Source organism: Lygodium microphyllum, chromosome 7 (genome assembly GCF_053477565.2).
Source record: "Lygodium microphyllum isolate KBCC chromosome 7, Lygodium_microphyllum_v1.1.10, whole genome shotgun sequence".
In the NCBI taxonomy this organism is placed as follows: Eukaryota; Viridiplantae; Streptophyta; class Polypodiopsida; order Schizaeales; family Lygodiaceae; genus Lygodium; species Lygodium microphyllum.
The window spans coordinates 95,398,839-95,419,412 of record NC_141141.1 but is presented as its reverse complement, the minus strand read 5'-3'; the positions used below and the strand labels follow the sequence as shown (position 1 = coordinate 95,419,412).

The 20,574-nt window shown below is 46.3% G+C and overlaps 1 protein-coding gene across 3 annotated transcripts in view; it reads right to left on the bottom strand.

The window, feature by feature from the left end:
• The window catches only part of LOC148033718 (sodium/calcium exchanger NCL1-like), a 190,993-nt gene that overhangs the window by 122,813 nt on the left and 47,606 nt on the right, over positions 1-20,574 (bottom strand). For all 3 annotated transcript variants that reach the window (XM_087681696.1, XM_087681695.1, XM_087681697.1), the window contains exon 2: positions 17,546-17,603. In XM_087681696.1, the coding sequence (XP_087537822.1) occupies positions 17,546-17,603 (58 nt within the window). The remainder of the gene's footprint in view (positions 1-17,545; positions 17,604-20,574) is intronic.

Here is a 20,574-nt window from a genome sequence, read left to right as displayed (position 1 = left end):
TCAATAGGGGGTTCTTCACCACTTCCCAGTAGGTAGTGAAGAAGGCCTTAGAGAGGCCATGCTCTCCCGGGCATTTTTGCCCATCTGGTGTATGGAAAGCCTCTAGTTCCTTCTCTGTGAAGGGGGCTAGGAGGGAGCATCCCATCTCCTCTGTGACGAGGGACGAGATGTACTCCCAAACCTGCTGTCTACATTGTTGTACTCTAGTTGAGGCTATCTCCTACTGGAAAAGGTGCCTATAGTAGTCGGTGGCAATCTCCATCACCTCGTCTGGGCTAGAATGAGTCCTCCCATACTAATCCTGAAGGTTGCGTATCTGCTCTCCTACGGTGCGAGGCTGGTGCACCTAGAAGAACTCCCTGCACATTGCCGACCTTCCACACCCAAAAGGCTGCTGAGGTGTGGAAAGAGAACGCCGAACACCTTTCATCTAGGCCAGCAATTGCTTCTCGCGCACGCAGCTCTTGTGTGTGGAGGATGGGATCCCCTAGTGCCTCCTATAATAATCTCTGTGTGGCTGCGAGGTCTTGTCGAAGTGCTCTCTTCTCCTCCCAGCTCTGCTACCTGGTCTGTATAGTTACCGCTTGGCAGATTCTACTCGACTCGACTAAGATCTCTGCAACCTCCTCTGCGATCCGGTCCCTCCTGTCCCACTCCCTGGTCCAAATCTGCTCTATTTGTCTCGTCACCTCCCCCCTCCTATAGATCGAGTCCCTTCTACCTCACTCCCTGATCCAAATTTGCTCTATCTGTCTCATCAGCTCCTCCCTCCTATAGATCGAGTCAGGGATCCGACAGGATCGTGTGACAAGGGAAAATGCTGGGGGGGTTCAAGTGTCAGGAGAACCGAGCAATGATCGAATAGTGTGGTGCCTGTATTCCCACATAAAACATGTCCAACCATTCTAGCAGGACTCCACCTAGCCGCCTGTATTCCCAAGAGAAGTTCAGCGACCTCTCCCTCCTGTGAAAGGCAGCGTCTCTCCAGGCATCGCGTGCTGTGACTGCCAGTAGAAAGACCTCCCATGCCTCCTGCTCCTCCCCCACGATGCCCTAGTACTTTCTGCCTTTGCCCTGCTAGTTTCTCCAAAACTTCCAAACTGTTAAAGTCTCCTCCAACAATCCAGGAGTCTATCTCTGGGAGTCCATCCACGATCTCCACCTAGAACCTGCCGCGTGCCCTAACCTCCATAGGGACATAGACATTGAGGACTCCAAGGCACGAGTCCCCAATATCCAATCTGATCCATAAAACCCTCCTTGCCACTATCGTCCCGTGGTCTTGTACACAAGCGATGAGACTCAGGCCAATAGAGGTGCATACGCCTTCACTCCTGCCGTAGACACCTATGGCATGCTCCCAATAAGTGTGCAAGCTGCTCAGAAGTACCTTCCCAACCGGTTGGGCCTGGGTGGGAGTGAGCTTGTGCTCCTGTAGAACTAAGATCTTGATCCATCCGGCAACGGCTGAACGATCAACTTCCTGGAACCACGTGCCCCGCTGTAGTGGAGACTATTCACATTCCAGGATACAAGGTATAACCTCATGGGGAAACCTGTGACTGACCGAACAGGCATGTGTTCGGTGTGGAGGCTGTTGATGAGGAGGAAAAACTATGGGGCATACAAGTATGCTTTGCCGCCGGTCTGGACGGCGAACTCTAGTCCCCCATGGTGGCCCTCGATGGGACCATAGGGGTGATAGATGCTCCAGGTGGTACAATCAATGCATCTATCAGCCATGCTGAGAGTCTTGACTCTGTACACTGACAAAAATGGGCCGCCTATGCCAAGGGCCACTTGATCACATCCTGCGGAGCTCTCCATTGTGGAGGGGCTCGAAAGATAATGCTCAAGTATGGGACCTCGGCACCAGGCCACCAGTTAATGTCCATCATGCAACCAGGCCACTGCCGTGCAAACAGTGCTAGTCCTTTCTCTCCCATCCACTAGGAGGTGTGGTTGGCCACCTGACTCTTTACCTCCTCCTCTATCTGTGTTGTCGTCCAATCCTCTGAGTGAGAGGACTGAAGGAAAAAAGCGTAGTTTGGTCTATCCGGTGGTGCTAGTATATAGACCTTACCCCTCCTTGACTTACAAACTACGAAAATCCCCACCTGGAGAGGTAGCGGGAACTCTCCACACTCCGCAACTCTCAGGTAGGACCATGGACCACTACGGAAGGACTCCTGTGGCAACGGTTGTGTCTGTCTTGGGAAAGTGTGATGACGGGCAGCAAGGACAGAAGCACTGCTGGCGCAAGGAGGATGTAGGCCTATGTGGCTGCTCACCTCCTGTGGGAGGAGGGGGGGTGGGTTTGGGGGGATCACCTAAACCAGGTGCGGATTAGGGGGGTTACTTGGCAAGGAAGGTGGTGGGGGGGAAGAGGGTCGGGGGATGGTGGGATGGACGGAGGTACATGGCAGGTTTTGGGGGGGGACTGGTGGTCCTGGAAGGGGGGGCTGTGGGCTAGCGTCAGGGGGGCCATGGGAGGTTGGGGGGGGTGGGTGTGGGGGCTGTGGGATCTTAGGTGAGGTGGTCTATGGTGCAGGTGGTGTGGGGGACTACAATCTTGCCCGGTGGGGCAGACAAGGGGGGGCTGCAAAGTGCTTTACCGAGGAGGTATCGCCCGCTCTCCTGCTCCCTGCCGAGGGTGGGTCTGAGGAGCTTGTTGCGGCCCCCCCTGCCGTCTCTCTCTTTGTCGTCTCTAGACCCGTGTGAAGCCATCAGCATCCACCTATGGACTTGTCGGCGAAGCCGCCTTGGCTCCGAAACACATACAATTTGTTACCTGATGCCCAAAGTCGTGGCAACGCAGGCTACCCTCATTGCCCAGTCACAATGACCTATTGCCTAAAGGAGTGACCTCCTACCTCAATCTCCAAGAACTTTGGTATACTCTTTGTGTCCTTCACAGCCACTCATACCTTTGGGACTCCTACAGCTATCACTGCATCCGCGAAGGAGGCAGGAAGAACTGTGCCAAAGAGCCGTCCAAAGTCCTCCACTAATTGGCGGTACTCTACCACGAGTCCGGGGAAAAGTAGGGTGACTGGGTGTCTGAGAAAACTGTTGTGGAGCACAAATGTCTCCACTATGAAGCCGCTATACCAGGGAACCATGTAGATGACCCCCTTCGTGGAGGCATAGGGCCAGCTCTCCACTAATTCACGAACTGCGTCCGCAGAGGTGAGTCGAACCATGAAGATCCCTCGGCCCTTGAGGGCTGCCTCCACCATCTGTGTTGTGCCAATGCGCAGGGTGGAGTGAAGCTAGTCCCCCAGCTGGGCCCTCGATGGGGAGTGTCCAACGACGTGACCAAATATCGTTGTTTCTTTCAGCTTCAACTCTGTGGCCCGGACGGCTAAGAGCTGTTCCTCAGAGAGAATGATGCACAAGGTGTTTGATTAGGGGGCACTCGCAGAATGCACCAGTGTCTGTTCAGGGGTTTCCATTGTGCGTCCCTGCTACGAACCCACCAATCACGCTGCTGTGCTACTGGGACTGGGGGAAGTTGCAGTAGGGGGGAGGGAGCAACTAGATATGGGGGGAGTCGATGGCGAGGACCGGGGGGGGGGGGGGGGGGGGGGGGGGGGGGGGGGGGGGGGATGCGGCGGCGGCGGGGAGGGGGGTAAGACCGTCTAGCCAGGCCTCAAGGCAGAAGAGGCATGCGGGGGGGGGGAGGCAATGAGCGGCCAGGGGGGGAGGCGGAGTGCAGGCGGCACAGGGTGAGCAGGCAGCCACAAGGCGAGGGGAAGGGGGGGGAGGACTCTAGCGTAGGGCGGGGGGAGGACTAGCGCAGGTGTTGGATGAGACGGAGGCGGGGGGCAGCGTTGCAACGCGATGGCAGGAGCTTCGCTACATACAGCTGAATTTTCACAAACCTAACAACAAATGCATCTTCTTGAACAAGTTGCTTGACAAATACTTCCATTTTATCTAGCACATTATCAAAAAATCTAGATTACTAAACTTCTATGAGTTTGAGAGTCAATTCTTGTGCTACGCGAGGCTACATGATCAAGTCCACAAAAAGTCATTTGCACATCCATTCAAAGGGGTGGGGGTTGGTTGCCTCTTCTTCAACAGGGAAAACCAACAATGGCAAGAACTTGCAAGATGCAAAGGCAAGCCAAAACAAGGGTGACACCACTTCCTCTGACAAACACAAAGAAACACGACGCCTTTGGCAACAAATTCCTAAGAAAAATAGGTTTTATACACACTGCCAAGGATCAGGCCATGTGGACAAGAAGTGTTGTACCAAGGCCCAAGGTCTTCCTCCTAGAAAACCATAGCACACTGCTACAACTGCCTCCACTCCAACTGGCCAATCCAATGGGGCTACGCCTTCCACTACCGCACCATTTACTCCATTTGCTCCAATGGCTACTGGACATGTGGCACACGGACAACCTCAGCAGCCTATCTCCTTCACTACTACTGAAGGATTAGTTGATTAGTCTACTAGTGACTCACGTATTGCACTTTACGCATCCATTCCTAGGACATCCACTACACCTTCTAGGACCACTTCCCCACCTAACCATACACGATGGTGGCCACATACATAGCCTTTCTCTTTTTAGTCTTCATTTACAGACTTACATACTCATTGCATTCCACTTAGCTTTTCTTTCTTTTATTTTATTCTCACTACTCGTATTTATGCTTGCAAATTTTCCAACAATTTGAGCCGTCAGAGAAAGAGATTTCAATCAATCTCTATTGTAAACCCTCATTTACAGCAGAAATTAGATTTTGACAGTGCCTTGGGATACACTCTCAGAATTGAGGGCCTAGGGCTTGAATTCAAGTAGCTAAATTTAAGGAATTTCAAGGAGATTCAAGAGGCCAACCAGCCAATATCAGATTTGGGGGGACTGAATTTGTCTTTCAAGGAGTAGGGTGAAGGCCAATTCCCAAGCAAACCAAGGGTCAAATTGGTTTGGAGGCTTGCTTGTTAGTTTTGACATAGGAGATCAGAGGATCTCAGCTGCACACCTTCCATTTACAATATAAGATAAACAAGTATCGCAAGGGGTACCAATTTCGAGGCCAACAAGGTGTCCAATGTCCAAGATTAAAGTGGTAAAGTGTGCATTTTCAATTTACGTGAATTTTATGCATGTTGTAATTAGTGTTAAATTAGGTCATTTACCATCCTATCCGAGGAGATAGACTGATTTCACCTAAAAATATATTGAGGAAAACCTCCATAGCACATTGCAGCAGTTTCCCAAAGCACATGGTGCTTGATGATTCTCCTTTTGCTTGTAAGGACTTAGTGTGCATCAAATGCATCTGATTGCCCTGAGCATAATACTTTGAGAGCCATTGCAAAACGATCTGTAAGGCCCAAAAGGGAGATGTGGCACAAGGAGTCCCTGATGATAGATGCATATACTCTGGTGGTATGGGGAGCAAAGATCAAGGTTAACAATCTTCGGTGGTATGACCATTCTTGCCACAATAGAAGCACCCAATGGACTATCTGTTAAGAGAAGCCATAGCACCATATTGTCAACCAATAAAAGCGAGGGTGGGAGGGAGAAGATAAGGATAACTCTTGATGATGCAAGGGAAATGGGGGGGTATTCATAAGATGTTGCCGTTTTCACAACCTTCTTTGCCTTCTCCGATACAAGATTTTCTTGGCTCTCTGAGTACCTCTCATTTCAATACTATATCAAAATGTGACTATTGTGAAAGAAAACCAAAGAGACAATAGGGTTTGTGGGGAGAAACACTAAGTGTGTATGGCAAACACTAAGAAAGAAGAGAAACTCAATAAAAATAGAAGAAGATGATGATGAATGATGACTCACTAAATCATGCTAAGTGAATCAAGTTGATATAGTGGAGCCGATGCTATGAGATAACTGCATTGTCCTATCGACTTCTGCAGGGAATTTGCATAGTGAAGGAAGTGAAGTGCAATCCTTTGGCAGCAGGATATTGAAGGAAAATGTTGAAGGTGAAGGACAATTGTCAAGGGAGCAGAACCTAGTCTTCTTAGGCCATCGAAGAGGAAGAAGATAATCACTAACTACAAATACAACTCCAAAAGATAAGGATCAACAAAGCGCCCCCAAACAAGAAAATATGATCTTAGATGAGCCAAGCATCGCAAAGCACAGCCTCGATGACACAACAAGTGCTTGCCGGAGGTTGTGCTGATGCGGAGGTGGGCCAAGACTACAAAACGCAGCCAAGGATGGTGGTGCCTTGTGATAGGGATGGTCACCAGATGATGGAGCAGCCAAGCACATATGTTTGGAGCATGGAAACGTGATGCCAACAGGAAGGAGAGGGCACTAGCTAGTGGAATCCAATCACCAAGTGATGGATGATAACGCCTGGAGGAGAGAGAGTGTCTGCAACCCAAAATGCAGCTTGGAAGGTATGGAAGACAAGGTGCCTAGTGCGGGGGAGATGGAGACCACAAACTGCAATGTCCTCTGGGTGGGGTATGAGCAGCAACGAAGGGATAGAAGAGAGTGACAGAACATTTGAAGGAATGAATGCGGGAATAATGACTAGTGGCATCAATGCCATATTTATAGGCATAGATTGTCTCAAGTGTCACCCACTGAAGTCTCTCAAGTGGTGCCCTGACTCTCTCAAAAGGCGCCCAAAAAGCCTTTTTGGAACTATAAATGGAAACCAAAAATAGGAACGAACGAGGGGAAAATATACTAAATGACTTGGTTTCTCAACAAGAATATATTTCATGCATGTTTGTTTAAACCTTGTTTTTTTTACAAGCTTGAGTATCAGGTGGAGAATCAACTAGTGCAAAAGAGGACAAATAATTAGGTATCTTGGGTTCCAAGTGGGACTTTGACATCGCAACCGCCAAGCAATTCGTACTAGTGATTGACTCTACCCAACAAAAGTCAACATCCTAGAGCACTACCTGTTCTTCCCTAGCATGCAAAGCCTTACTTGTCACCTAGGTCTTGTTAATGATAGTCTAGTATATTGCTTCCTGCTTTTTTTCAGCAACGTGTACAACTCAATTACACCACTTGGGTTTAAAACTTATTGTGGTTAGGCTCAGACAAATCTAAGGATTCTCGATCTACTAAAACCAACCTTCCTTCCGTGGATGGGTGGTAAATCCCTGATTACAACTAAATTACAGCAGCAAACAATAAATGCAAATCTGAAAATACAAATTTACCTACTAATCTTGGACAATGCACACCCGATTGGCCCCAAAATTGACGCCCCTTTCGGTATTTCTTTAGCTTTATTCAAGAAGAAGTTGATTTACAATGGGATTCTCCCGATCCCCTTGGCAATCCAAACTCCCCTTGCTTTCCAAAGTGACCAGCAAGCTTTCAATCTAATTTGCCCCTTTATTTGGAAACTTAATTGGCCTTCACCCACTTCATAGACGATGGAAATGCTCCAAATTCAATGGCTGGCTACTCCTCCACCTAAATTTAGCCGAAATTCACCTTCAGCCTTGAAAAATACAAGTCTTGGAGCTTCCAATTTCTGGCACGCTTCCCAAGGCTACTGCTAAATTCTTTTGCTGTAAATTAGGGTTTACAGCAGAGAAATTTGCATTTTCTCAACCTCCAAGGGTCCAAATGCTGAGACCTTGGAAGCAAGGCTGTGAAATGGCTGGGAGATGAGAGAGAAAGCTGTAGAGAGAGAAAAATCAGAGTTTTGTCACAAAGAATGACTGAAAATCAGTCAAATGCAGCTGCTACCCTGCCACAACAGCATTATATGATGTCGCCTACATTTGAAACATCCAAATCAATTGTCGCCTTGTAACTGGATGCAATCGCCCAGCTGTGGAGGGTCTGAATCTGTAATCGCCTCCTCAAAACTCACTCGTAGCTGGCTACAATGGCAGAAAATAGGCTGGCCATGGCTGCTCACAGCTCTCCCACATTTGCTACAGCAAGAATGATCTCGTTTTTCCTCTTCTTCAACCTTTTACCAGCCTGTATGGGCAAGTTTGCCAAGTGGCAGCCTTCCCAAATGATTTTTCCAACATTATCCATCATTAAATATTAATTTTCAGCAGTTAATTGCTGAAAATTAATTTAATAATTATTTCGGCGCCTAAAAAAATAATTTGAGTAGCTAATAATTAAATTGGCTAGGCATCTTCCACTCCCGAGTCTCTCTATGCCATCTTTGACCATTAGATCGGTGTTAGGTACCATTAAACGCCACATCTCTAGTGTCACCAACTGACACTTATGGCCAAATGAATAACCTAGGCCAACAATTGACACCACATACCGCCAAATACCTGTGCAACATAACTAATAGCAACTTTTGCCTTTGACATTCCGTGATTTTCTTGGGTCCTGGGCTCGTAAATTTACTCTAACCCCAGTTGCACCTCACATGTGCAACATTTACTTAATCATGTGATTAAAAATTAATCCACATGTTAAGTGAGGTTTCAAAAATATATGTCCTCATGACATCTACAATAAGATAGCAAACTATAATCAAACATAAGGCTCAGGAAGGCTTGGGAATCAAACCTCAATGACTGAAGTCGTACTCTATTGGGGCAAGTTTATGGTTTGAGGCCTTACACCAAATGAATAGACTTGGGAGATCCTAGGCTCCTAGGGATTTTGTTCATGCCGCCGAGGGAATTGAAGACCCTCATTAAGGTGGATCTTCACCACAACATCAACGACTCTCCCACCAATCCTCCCCCTTGAGCAGCCTACTACAAGCATGGCAATGTCTACATAGCGTGCTATAGCAAAGACCCCTAAGTTGTTGAGGAGATTGACAAATAGCCAATTGTCTAAAATGGGTAGGTCTAGGACAAGGAAGGCTTGCAGCTTGGTGTGTGCAAAGCATGTTCAATGGCCATCTTGTGGGGGTGGGCTTTTCCACTTCATTGGAATCTAAAGGGACATTTATGAAGATGCAAATGTGGTGGTTATTCAACAGGCAGTGGGGAGAACGAGAGGGATAGAGACTCCAAAAGTAGAAATTGACACACTCATTGTTAGGTATGGAGCTCATGTGTGGCCAGCATGCTATGGCGCATGAAGCTCCATGATCAGGGTGTTGGGGGGAGAGAGAAAGAGAGAGAGAAGAGCGATGGCGGATCTGGCTCCCCCGTGACCTGGCAACATGTTTCCTGCCCTGTGCGCTATGGGAGATCTCCCCCAAGACCAGTGCGGAGTTCGTTCTGCTCCGACGTCACCAGCAAGTCTTGCCCTCGACATCTCGCCCACCTGACCTGTTGAGCCTACTGCACAAGGTCTGTTCCGCCCTGCTCGAGCACTGCCCTCGCCCACCTGCGAATAGCCACTTGTCCTGCAAACTGGTTTCCCTGGCTGACCAGAGCGGGGTCTCATTTCGTCCTGCCTGTCCCATCGATTTGTCTCCTATCCCAGCCTGACGTTTGTCTTCTGCCTGCACGAGTGTGTTCTGTCCCAGCACCTGGTAATCAGGGTTGACCTGACCTAATCTGACATCCCTGCTCTGCGCCTGACAGGAGGGTGTGACGACCTGCCCTAATCCGGGCAGGTGGCTCTGCTTGCTTCTGAACAGTCCGTCCACTTCTGTACCGGCGCCCAGTTGCGGCCTGCGTGTCTCTGCCCCCCGCGATTTTTTCACTCGTCTGTCCGACATACGTGCTAATACAATATGGCTGGCCTGGATCTGGCTTTCATAGACCAAACGGTGGCAGCTCTTAGTCCGGATTCTGACAACGAGGAACCAGAGGACATGGTTCCGTGCACAGAGGAGACGCCCCCTGCTCCTGACCTCCAGCCAGCAGGCAAACGCACCAAGCATACTTCGGCAGGGATAATGGATCATCAGGATCGTTCCTATGCTCAAGTTGCTTCGGATTCTGTGGACTCCCAAGAGGTTGATTGGGAGCACCTGTTGGAGTTTGCTAACACTTTGCTGGGCGATTATGTTCAACATAATCCGGAAGTCTTTTCGGACTCTGCAACGGAAGATGTTCTGGAAGCCATTGTGGATCCGAAACATGTCTTGCGTTCCTTTTCAGTGTTCTATGAACGTGCTATGATACTTTTTTTCACTGGTAGGATCCCGCTGCTTTCCCGTATTCGCCAGTGGCTGCACAGTCTGCTACAAGAGGAATGTGTTGAATAGATTTTTGTTGGCCCCCGAGGTTTTTTTGAGGTCCTGTTGAAATCAGAGACATACCGTGCTGCTCTTCTGTCTAAACTGCCATTGTTCGTTGATCGCCGTCTGGTCCATGTGGTGCCATGGCGCCCCATGGTAGATTTTCAGCATCTGCTGCAACGTGAATGCCCTGTGTGGGTTGAAGTGGAAAACTGTCCGGCTGTTTATTGGCCACTGCTAAAAGACGCCATGCCTGCTGTGGGCACTGTTCTGGTCCCCCCAAGCCTAAGGGCCATGAATCGCAACCGCCTGTGTATGTTATGGGACACTGCTCGAAAAAGGCCTGCTTGGTTACGCATTAACTGCTCTGGCATGCATCCTTTACATTTTCGTTTGAAATGGGGCAACTTTGCAAGACATTGCTTTTCATGTGGACAATTGGGGCATTTTATGGCCGAATGCCCAAAGAAGCACCACACTTCAGATGCCGAGCATGTTGCGCAGCCCATGGAAGATATGATGTGTGATGCGCCATCGCAAGATGCCACCCAGCCACCTAAAGTTTTGAATAAAGGTAAACAACAGGTCTCGGGTTTGGATTCTGGTGGCAATGACTGGGTAGATGTACGCGTGAAAAAAGGCAACAAGCATGCTGTTGGCATGATGGATACTGTGCCTGTTGCCTCACCAAATTCAATGCGTACGTATATGCGCAGAAGGGAAATGATGTCTTCAGAGCACTCTGCTCCTGCTATGGTTTCCTCTGCTCCCCGTCAACAAACAGCTAGGAGAGTATCTTCAGATGGTCCTAAGGGTCCACCCACTAAGCTGGCTTTTGATACTCGAGGTAATGTCATTACCCCATGGGATCGTCGTTATCCCCGCTCCATCCCCAAGTCAGCGGATATGCCATCCACTTCCAAATCTGGTCGTCAGAACTCTTTTGCCGTGTTAGTTGATATCTTGGATGAGGGTGTACTAGGCATTCTCGCCGAAAAGGTCTCATCGAGGCAAGCTGTGCCTCGTACCTGATCCTCTTTTGCATCCACATGAAGATAGCTACATGGAATGTGCGAGGAATTTGTTCTCGCCACAAGCAACATGCCATGTGGACAATATTGCATGAGAATCAGTGGGATGTCTTGTGTGTTGTTGAACACAAGAGTCATAGTGAAGCGGGTAAAGTTGTGGATTGCCATGGTTTTCGTTTGTTCTATGCAGGGACACATGCCAGGCAGTATTCTGGTGTGCTTATGATTGTACATGAAAAATATCAGCCGGTTCTTATCAAGAATGATGTACATGGCCGCTTTGTGGTGATTGAAATTTTATTTGAAGGAGAGATCTTATGGTTACTTGGCCTCTATGCTCCGAATGATCCTCTCTCTCGTCGGGAGCTTTGGCATACCTTGCAGAGTTCCTTGTCCCTTGGCAGACGGGGTTTTTTGATGGGGGATTTTAATATGTGTGTTGATTCTTTATAGTCCACATCAGAACATTCGATCATGGATGCGCCAAAAAGACGTACATGGCAGCAATTGGATTTTGCCGTTCTTAAGCAAGATCTCTGGTCTTGGCTGTATCCTTCTTCTACAGGGTTTACCTTCCATTCTGCCCAATATGCCACAACATGGTCACGGTTAGACCGCATTTACATCATGCAGGATGATGATTTCCTTCCTGAGATGCTCAAAATGAAAGTGTTACAACAATATGCATTGTCGGATCATTTCCCTCTGCAGCTTGAGCTCCTTGCACAACCAATTGCTCCTTTCAAGAAATTTCTGGATAGACTCCCGTTGCATTTCAACTGGTCTTATTTGAAGCATGCAATCTTCCAGGGCTATATGCAGCAATTGATTGATCGGTTCTTAAGGGATTTCTCATCCCAGGGCACTGCTTCCTTTCAACAATTGCTCTCCAATGTGTAGCGGGTTGCTCGCCAGTATGGGATCCGGGCACCAATTGAACTTATGTCTGCTATGGGCTTTGGTGCCCGGATGTCTCGTCTAATCTATACTATTAGTGTTGCAGCATCTTCGCGGGTCATGTTGAATGGAGGAGTTACCAAGCCAATTGTCCTTGCCCACTCTGTCAGACAGGGGTGCCCTTTGAGTCCTCTCTTCTTTGCCCTTGCGACTCATCCGGTTCTTTCAATGCTATCTCATATGGCAGCTTCTACTCAGTTGGCTGGATTGTTGCTTCCCTCTGGACAGCACTTCATTGGTCAATCCTTGGCTGATGACAGTTTTATGATTCTGCGTGCGGACAAAGATAATCTTCATAAAGCATTAGATGTTTGGGCTCTTTTTGGTCAGGCTTCTGGTCTGCGCATTAACGCCTTGAAATCGGCCATTCTCAGCTGCACGGAGTCGGATTTGCAATCACTGGACTGGTAGGGCATGGTTGTCCCCCGTGGCTCCATTGCCAGGCATCTTGGGTACCCTTTGGGGGTTGATATTTCCCCAAAGCAGCTATTACAGTGGATTTCACAAAAACTGGCGGCTAAGTTTCTGTATTGGAAGTCTCAAGCCTGGCCCTTCCATGTTCGCCTCAAAGTAGCCCAGACAATAATGTTGCCAATGCTTACATATTTCTCGCCATTGCTACCCTGGACTACTACGACACTGAATGATCTTACGAAGTCTATTCGTTTCATGTTATGGAAGAAAGATTCCTTGCATGCAGGTATTTCCTGGATTTCTTGGTCGCATGCATGCACCCCAAAACGCATGGGTGGAGGGGCTGTTTTGGATGCCCACACTCATATGCTGGCACTCCGCTGGTCTCTTTTTCGCGCCATGTGCTCGGATTGTCATCCTTGGGTCGTCATAGCCCGTTACTTTCTTGAGGATCACGGGCTTCTGCATGGTAATACCCACATCCACAGTTCGTGGTGGCATGTTCTCAATGCAGATTCTCGGTTCTCCAGTTCTTCCTCATCTCTGCTTGCCCATTTGGTGTGTTCCTGGAAACTGGTCCTCCGGAAGTCTCAGTGGCATCTAGCGGAGGATCGTTCAGCCACTAATTCGTTTCAATTGGAACTGTTGGCAGTCTCGCGGTTAATTTCGTGGGACGGTAAACATGAGCTTCGACCACAATTCAACCGTATGGCTCGTTTGGGCTTAACTTTGGTCGCGGATGCTACTCTTGCCAGTCGCAATGTGTTCATGTCGTTTCATACAGCCACGAGGATTTTCAGGATCCCTCATGGATACAGGTTTTTATGGGAACAGCTTTTGAGGGTGCTTCAGAGCAGACAACCCTTTCCTGCCCTTGCTACGGATCGTCCCTGGCAGGATTGGGACTTTGCAGGCCGGCTGCATTTAGAAAAGGCTTCAGCTAACCAGGTGTATCATCCTCTGATTAAAGATCATCAATGGCTGGTTACTAAAGCTAATATTCTATGGGGATTGCATAAATCCTCGTCATGGTGGAGGGTAACTGTGATGGAGGGCTAGTTAAATAAGACACCATTCAAATATAAGGTCTTTCTTTGGAGGGTGATGATTGGTGGTCTTCCGCTTGCTTCAGCTCTTTCAAAGTGCCGAATCTCCGATGGCAACTGTTTCTTTTGCACCACCACTGTGGAATCCGCCCGTCATCGTTTTATTTCTTGCCCCCATGCTCAGAAAATCTGGTCATTCTTGTCAGCCGTCTGACAAGCGGTGGTTGGTTTCTCGCTTCGCCCGTTTGATTGGGTTTTCGCACAGCCCAAATATCCCACACCGACAGCCACATATGAAGATCTTGTTTCACTTTCTTCGATATTGGGGCTGTCGGCACAACTGGACCATTCAGAATGCTTTTCTTTTTTATTCTGCTTATAATGTTCAGCGGCATACTGCTAGGCTTAAAGGTTTCTTGTACTGGCAGACAGATCTTCTCTGGCACTCTGACATCCTCTCTTGGGAGGACTTACGCCCCTGGCACATGGCAATTTCCTCCGCGTCTTTGCCATGATTTTGTAACTATTTGGCCCTCTGGTTCTTGTAAACAGTCAATTTGTACACATGATGGGGTAGAGCCATCGTGTATCTTGTAATCATGGAAACTTTTCGTAATTAATACAATTACCTTTTACGAAAAAAAAAGAGAGAGAGAGAACTCTTGCAAGTACACAAGTTGAATAGATTGATGTGATAGATCTTGATGAAAGTACAAGTGATAGGGTGTGAATATATAGGTTGAGGTATCCACCTACACCTTTAATCCTTATTTAATGCTAAATGGAGTAAAAGGTGTTCACATCTAAACACACACTTTGACACACAATAATGTGTGTTCACACACACAGATAAATAAATCTAACAAGCCCCCCTTCGATTCATGGGTGACCAAACCCATGACATGAAACATATGAAAAAGGAAAAGGAAAGGTCTTACCTCAAAGAGGCAATGTCTAATCCTGTACAATGACTCTATACATAAATGAGAGAGATGAAATGTGAGGATGACATGCTCTACTGAGAAGCTCAGGGACTCGAAGTAAAACATGGTTCAAAGGTGTGTCCGTATGGTTCAAAGGCTAATCAAAGGCCAGTATGGCTCAGAGGCACCGGGACCTGGGTACATGACTAGATGTCAAATCCATGGGTACAACCTTCGGGATCAACTTAGAGGTCACACAAGTAGTGGTTACAATTCCCCTTGAAATATAGGTGCTAGTAGAATCATAAATGGAAAGTAGAAATCTTTTTGGATAAAAATCCCAACAAAGTACCCAACATAGTCAATAGATATATTTGGAAAGATCTTAACACATGCATTGGCATGGTTAGTGTCTAATTCCAAAACACATTATTTATTTATTCATGATCTAATTCAAAACACATATTTATAGGATTCATCATTGCCAAGAGACAATGATTGAACGGATACATTAAGAGCCTTGTCGGATGTAGTAGGTGGTTCATTAGGGTCACTATCTAATAAGATATTGCCAACAACATATTGGGCGTATTACTAGTCTTACTTCTTATCTTTCTTCTTGTAGCATTGGTCAACAATGTGACCAACAAGCTTGCAATATCAGCACTTGGGCAGTTTTTTTCTTGGTGTAGAAGGCTACTAGTGCTATGTCAGCATTTTTGTTGTGCCTTTCGTCATCCAAAAGGATAGCAACCATTTCCTCATATTTCATCTCTCTAGCCACCTTGAGAGTTGTCACGGTTTCATAGCATTGTGCTTCTTTCATTAAGCCATTAAGAAGTACAATCTTTTTATCATCATCATCTAGACAGCTATTGAGAGTGGCCAATTGTTGGTAGAGAAGACTTAAATGATTGAGATACTGCTTAAGAATCTTGAAAGTATTGTACGAGATACTAAACAATTGCATCTTTACAAATAATTTGGAATTATTAATATCTCCCCCAAATGTGGTTTGAAGACCATCCCATACCTCTTTTGCCATTTTTGTAAGATCAAGGTAATGAAGAAGGTTGTCAAAGAGACCGGACCCAATGATGGCGAGTATGCTTTCATTCTTCTCGAACCATTCTTGATGAAATCGTGCATTGCCCCGAATGTGCTCTGTCTTGTTAGTGGAGATGACTCTCCATGCACCTTCTCGCATAAGTATGAGTTGGATCTTTGTCTTCAAGCTTGAGAACCCAACGCCCAAGAATTTTGCAATTGTAATGTCATATCTCAACATCTCGATGGTAGATGCCATGGAGGGAGCTCAAATTAAAAATGGATTAAATTTTGATGAAGAAATTTTAAGAAAGCAGGCTAAATTTTGAAAAGCCTCAATTTATTGGGTGGATGAAGAGAAATTTTGATAAAAATCAAAATTCTCCAATTTCTGTGAATTGCCTCTTAGTTCGGAGAAGAAATTTTGAGAATTCAGGGTGAGATTGAAAAAGGCCCAAATCTTGCTCATGAAATTTGAAGAATTTTTTCATCACAGCTGAAAATCCGCAATTGTGCGTGAACTGCCATTAAAAGTAAAAGTCTTAACCTTCAATTAATAAGTTTTTAATTAAAACCTCATCTTTGGTCAGAAATGGGTCAGGCAGGTCATTAGACTGGGAGCCAGTGACCACTTGTTGACATGTTGGGACAAACTAACACCTCTGCACTAGGGTGTCGCAAGTAGACCAGCCAAGATCCAGCTCAATGGCAGACAATGCAGACGAACAGGATCTTGATGCAGACAGGATGTGCATTCCTGAATTTTGACATGCGCACAGTCAACCGGTGACCCATCAAATGTGGTGCTGGAGTGACAGATGACAGACATGCAGGTACGTGGCATGAGCTACAGGCAAACTGGCAGCAGATCCACAATGGACAGTGACTGCTTCTTCTTCTTCTTTTTCATTAATGTGCAGCAATCCTAGACTTGCTATGCATCAGGTCAGGTCTTGGATGACAGCTGGTGGCACATCTGAACATGGCAGTATTGGAGACTGCTTTAATACCACTGTTAGATATGGACCTCATGCGTAGCCAGCAAGCTATAAAGGGTGAAGCTCCATGGAGAGAGAGAGAGAGAGAGAGAGAGAGAGTGTGTGTGTATTAACGTCTCTAAAAGGCCAATGTGGCCTATGAGACCAAAGCAGTACATACAATGATGGTGTGTTTCTCATCTGGAATGAGAAAAAAGATGAAAAACATGCCTATAAGACTGAAAAAGAAATGAAGTAGTGTCCTATAAAAAGGGGAAACATGTCAGTGATCTGAAAGTGAGAGTAGAGAAAGGAAAACTCTCCATCAATGATATATCTCTTCTCTAGGGAGGTGTATCTCTGCATGGCTGAGGCGTCTCGGCATCTGTCTCCTGTGGCGCTCAATGATGGCTTTAATTTGTCTGTGGTGTGGATGTCTAGGCCTTCGTCCCGGTGGACGTGGGCGCCTAGACCAGCTAAGTGCCACTGCTCTATCCAAAGGGACACCTACAGAGGATGAGGTCCAATGATGATGTACTCCTGTAAGCTGTGTGGCAGTAGTAGTGGTATCTGCCATACTCTGTCGTGTTCACACATAGGAATAAATAAATCTAACAGTGATCCCTCAAGAGCAACTCTCCCCTGACTTCCACACCAAGAGTCAATACAGATAGACAGCAGCTGAGGGACCCAATTCTCACCACTTGTCGATGGCTCAATGCACATAGCAGAAGTGGCCATTCATGCCCTAGACACTTTCTTCATAGTAACAAGAGTGAAAAGCATGAGAAAGGATGAGGAACACAAAGATGGCAGCCAAAGACGAATGGCCCAAGATTGAATCAAAAGCATTCAAAATACCAAATGAATGAATGCAGTACATTTATCACAATGAAGGCCTATACAATAATTAACATCACTATCCGAAAGGACTTCTATCAAACTCTCTGAAACACTTATAAGATGGAAGTTCGAAATCAAATTTTATTGAGATCCACTGTTCAAGAAAGAGCAAGTAAGATTTAGATTTGTAATGCAAGTGATGTTCCAACCTCAAACCTAGGCCAATGAATGGGCTGGTAAAACCAATTGTTGCTTCTTTGAGATGGCCTGCCCAAAAGACACGCCACATTTAGTAATGCTTTAATTAAACCATGTGAAAGATCATAAGCAAAACTTTTTGTTAAAACCAATGTTAAGTTAGCTCTACAAAAATAATTACAAAAAGGGATACAGATACAATGGCAGAACATGCCCAAATTGTTCTCATAAATGAATACACACACTGCTTCTATATGAAGCCACTAGACTTTTTCTATATCAAGCCATTGTTCATCTAGTTATATATGTACAAGAAGGCAAGGATTGTCCAAAAATTTATAAATGTGGTAAATCTCATGCATCTGATTAGCATGCATATGCAATTTCACCAACTTTGCGGGAATCACCTAAGAGCCATGTCATGGTCAACAGTGAGAAATTCAATATGCCAACACCAGCTAGGCACAAATGTCCACTAGCAGCTTCCTCCTTTTTGTGGTAGAGGCTATGAGCTTTTTCTTGACAGGTAGAGAGCAGGTATTAGAGGGATTAAGCTGCAGATTCCTAACCACGATAAGCTTTTATATGTGGAGTCTACACATAAGATGGTTGTCTATTTGAATGGTGATTAGAGTTAATTTTTAGTGCTTTCTAGTAGCAGTGGAGATATTCTACCTAGCATTGTGAAGATATGCTAGGGCTTGCACTAAGAAAACACAAAATATACAAGCACAACCAAAACACAACAGCTTGGACAAAAATGCAAAGCACAAAAATGGGGAGAAGAAGATGAAGGTAAACGAACAACGAATCTTAAATAATGAATGAGTACACAAAGCTCAAAGGCAAAGCAATCCAATAGCCAATGACTCTCGTGAGAGTGGGTTGGTACACATAGCTAAATATTGTCCTTACAAAGAAAGGATGAGAATTTTGTGAGAGTGCACAAGGGAAGAAGGAACAAGGAGGACTGATCAGTCCTTGCATGCAGCCCACAGCATCAATGAGGGCACCAAATCAGGCCAATGATGATGGCAACACCAAAGACAAAGGAAGATGACAGAGTTGGAGAGTGCACTTGCCAAGGAAGGAGCGAAGATGATGATATATATAGCTACCAAGTGGGAAATGGCTATAAATAGCCAACTATCCCAAAAACTGGCCAACTTGAAATCTGGGGCCAAAAATATGGCCGACCAGCATTTAATGCTGGTAAAAGTGCCAGAAATGCTCCAAAAATCTCGGAAAGGGTGGGCAATGTCCGGCAGGTGAGGTAGGTTGAAGAATGCAAAAACTACCCCAAGAAATGCACATAAAATCCCAACTAGAGGAGAAAATGCACTGAAATGCAATAAATTGTGTGCTCTAGAATGAGCTACCTCCTCCATCAAAACAAGTGATAGACATGTCAGAGCTCCAAAAGTCCTCATCTGACTCAAACTGAGGCTCGTAAGCAAGAGATAATGAAGCATGACAAACATGACTACTAACCCCCCCTCTCAGATCCTAGATGTGGCAGAAGGCCAAGGAAGAAACGGATCCTGGGGTGGCAAGAGGAATGCCAATGTCGATGAAGTCCATCAATGAAGATTGCTGATGAAGAAACTCCTCATGATCCTCAGAAGCCCCCTCTGAAGCACTAGGGACTAGGAAATCCACAGTCACATCACCAAGATCGTCCCTCTCTGAAAAGGATGGGTGGTACAAGGGTACCACTGGAGAGGGTGGGGGATGGGAAGGAACCTATGGAAAAGATGGTGCACATGCAAGAACGGGTGTAGCAATAAACAACTACCTTTGAGGACCTTGCATAAGAGAAGGGGAATGGAGCCTGTAAAGCCCATTCTCCTACTAACCTGTTGCAATAACAGCCCCTGTAGAAGAATCCTCAATACAAACGGCCTGCTCGGTGAAGACAACCCGGGTACCAAGCCTAGTAAGGCCATAAACTGAGAGGAGTGGAAAGCCCAAGTCTGGAACACAGAGGGCCTATAAAGGGGAGCTCAATACACAATCACGAAATAAAGGCAAAGCGCCAACACCACAAATAGGCACCGAAACAATATCACCAACAATGACGAAACCCTCAAAAGAGCATAGATCCTGCAACAAATCACTTCGTGGAGTTGTATGACTAGAAGCTCCACTATCAACCAGCCAAGGCCTCTTAGAAGATGAGGCAACCACTAAAGAAGGCTGCTCCATGTCAACAATATAAATGAGCATTGACTCATGGCCAACTCATGGCTAACTGCTAGAGTAGAGCTAGAAGGCTCGGATATTTTAGCTCCATCCTTTGCTCCTGGATGAAGATGAGGGTACTTCTTCCAACATTTCTCCTCTGGATGTGTCCCCTTCCCAGAGTATGGGCATTTAGGCTTCTCCAAGTCGGAGTCAAAATCTAAAGAACTCTCCTATCTTTTAGCCTTTGACTTCCCTTTCTTCTTCATCCCCCCTCCAAAACCTGCAACAAAAGCTTTGGTGGAGGTGGATCCACTAGCTACCTCTTTGGCACGCTCATCATGCTCCAAAACAAGTAGAGCAAGCTCTTCCCATAGAAGCTTCTCACGGGTCCTTGACGTAAGCAGGCTGGTGTAGAAGACATCAAATCAGGAAGATAGCAGTTGAGTCAAAAGAATCATAGCCAATATCCTCTGAAAAGATCATCCTACCAAGGGACACAAGCTCATCCCTCATGTCCCCTAACCTGTTGATATGATCCTCTATGGAAGGAGAATCATTAATAGCAAGCATCCGTAATTTCTTCTCGAGAGTAATCCAATGGGCAAATGTCTTGTCCTAGTACAACGAAGCAAGCTTTGTCCACACTTCCGCTACTTTTCACAACCTGCGTACATGCACTAGGACAGAATCCTATAAGCTCATAAAGAGGAAAGACCCACTCTAGAGTTGAGCCGATCCCATAAGGCCGCATGATCCATCGATAATCCAATGGTGGGATCCTCCACTGGGCAAGGAATAGGATGGGTAACAAACTCCCAAAGATTGAAGGTATCAAGGATACACTCCACCTTACACA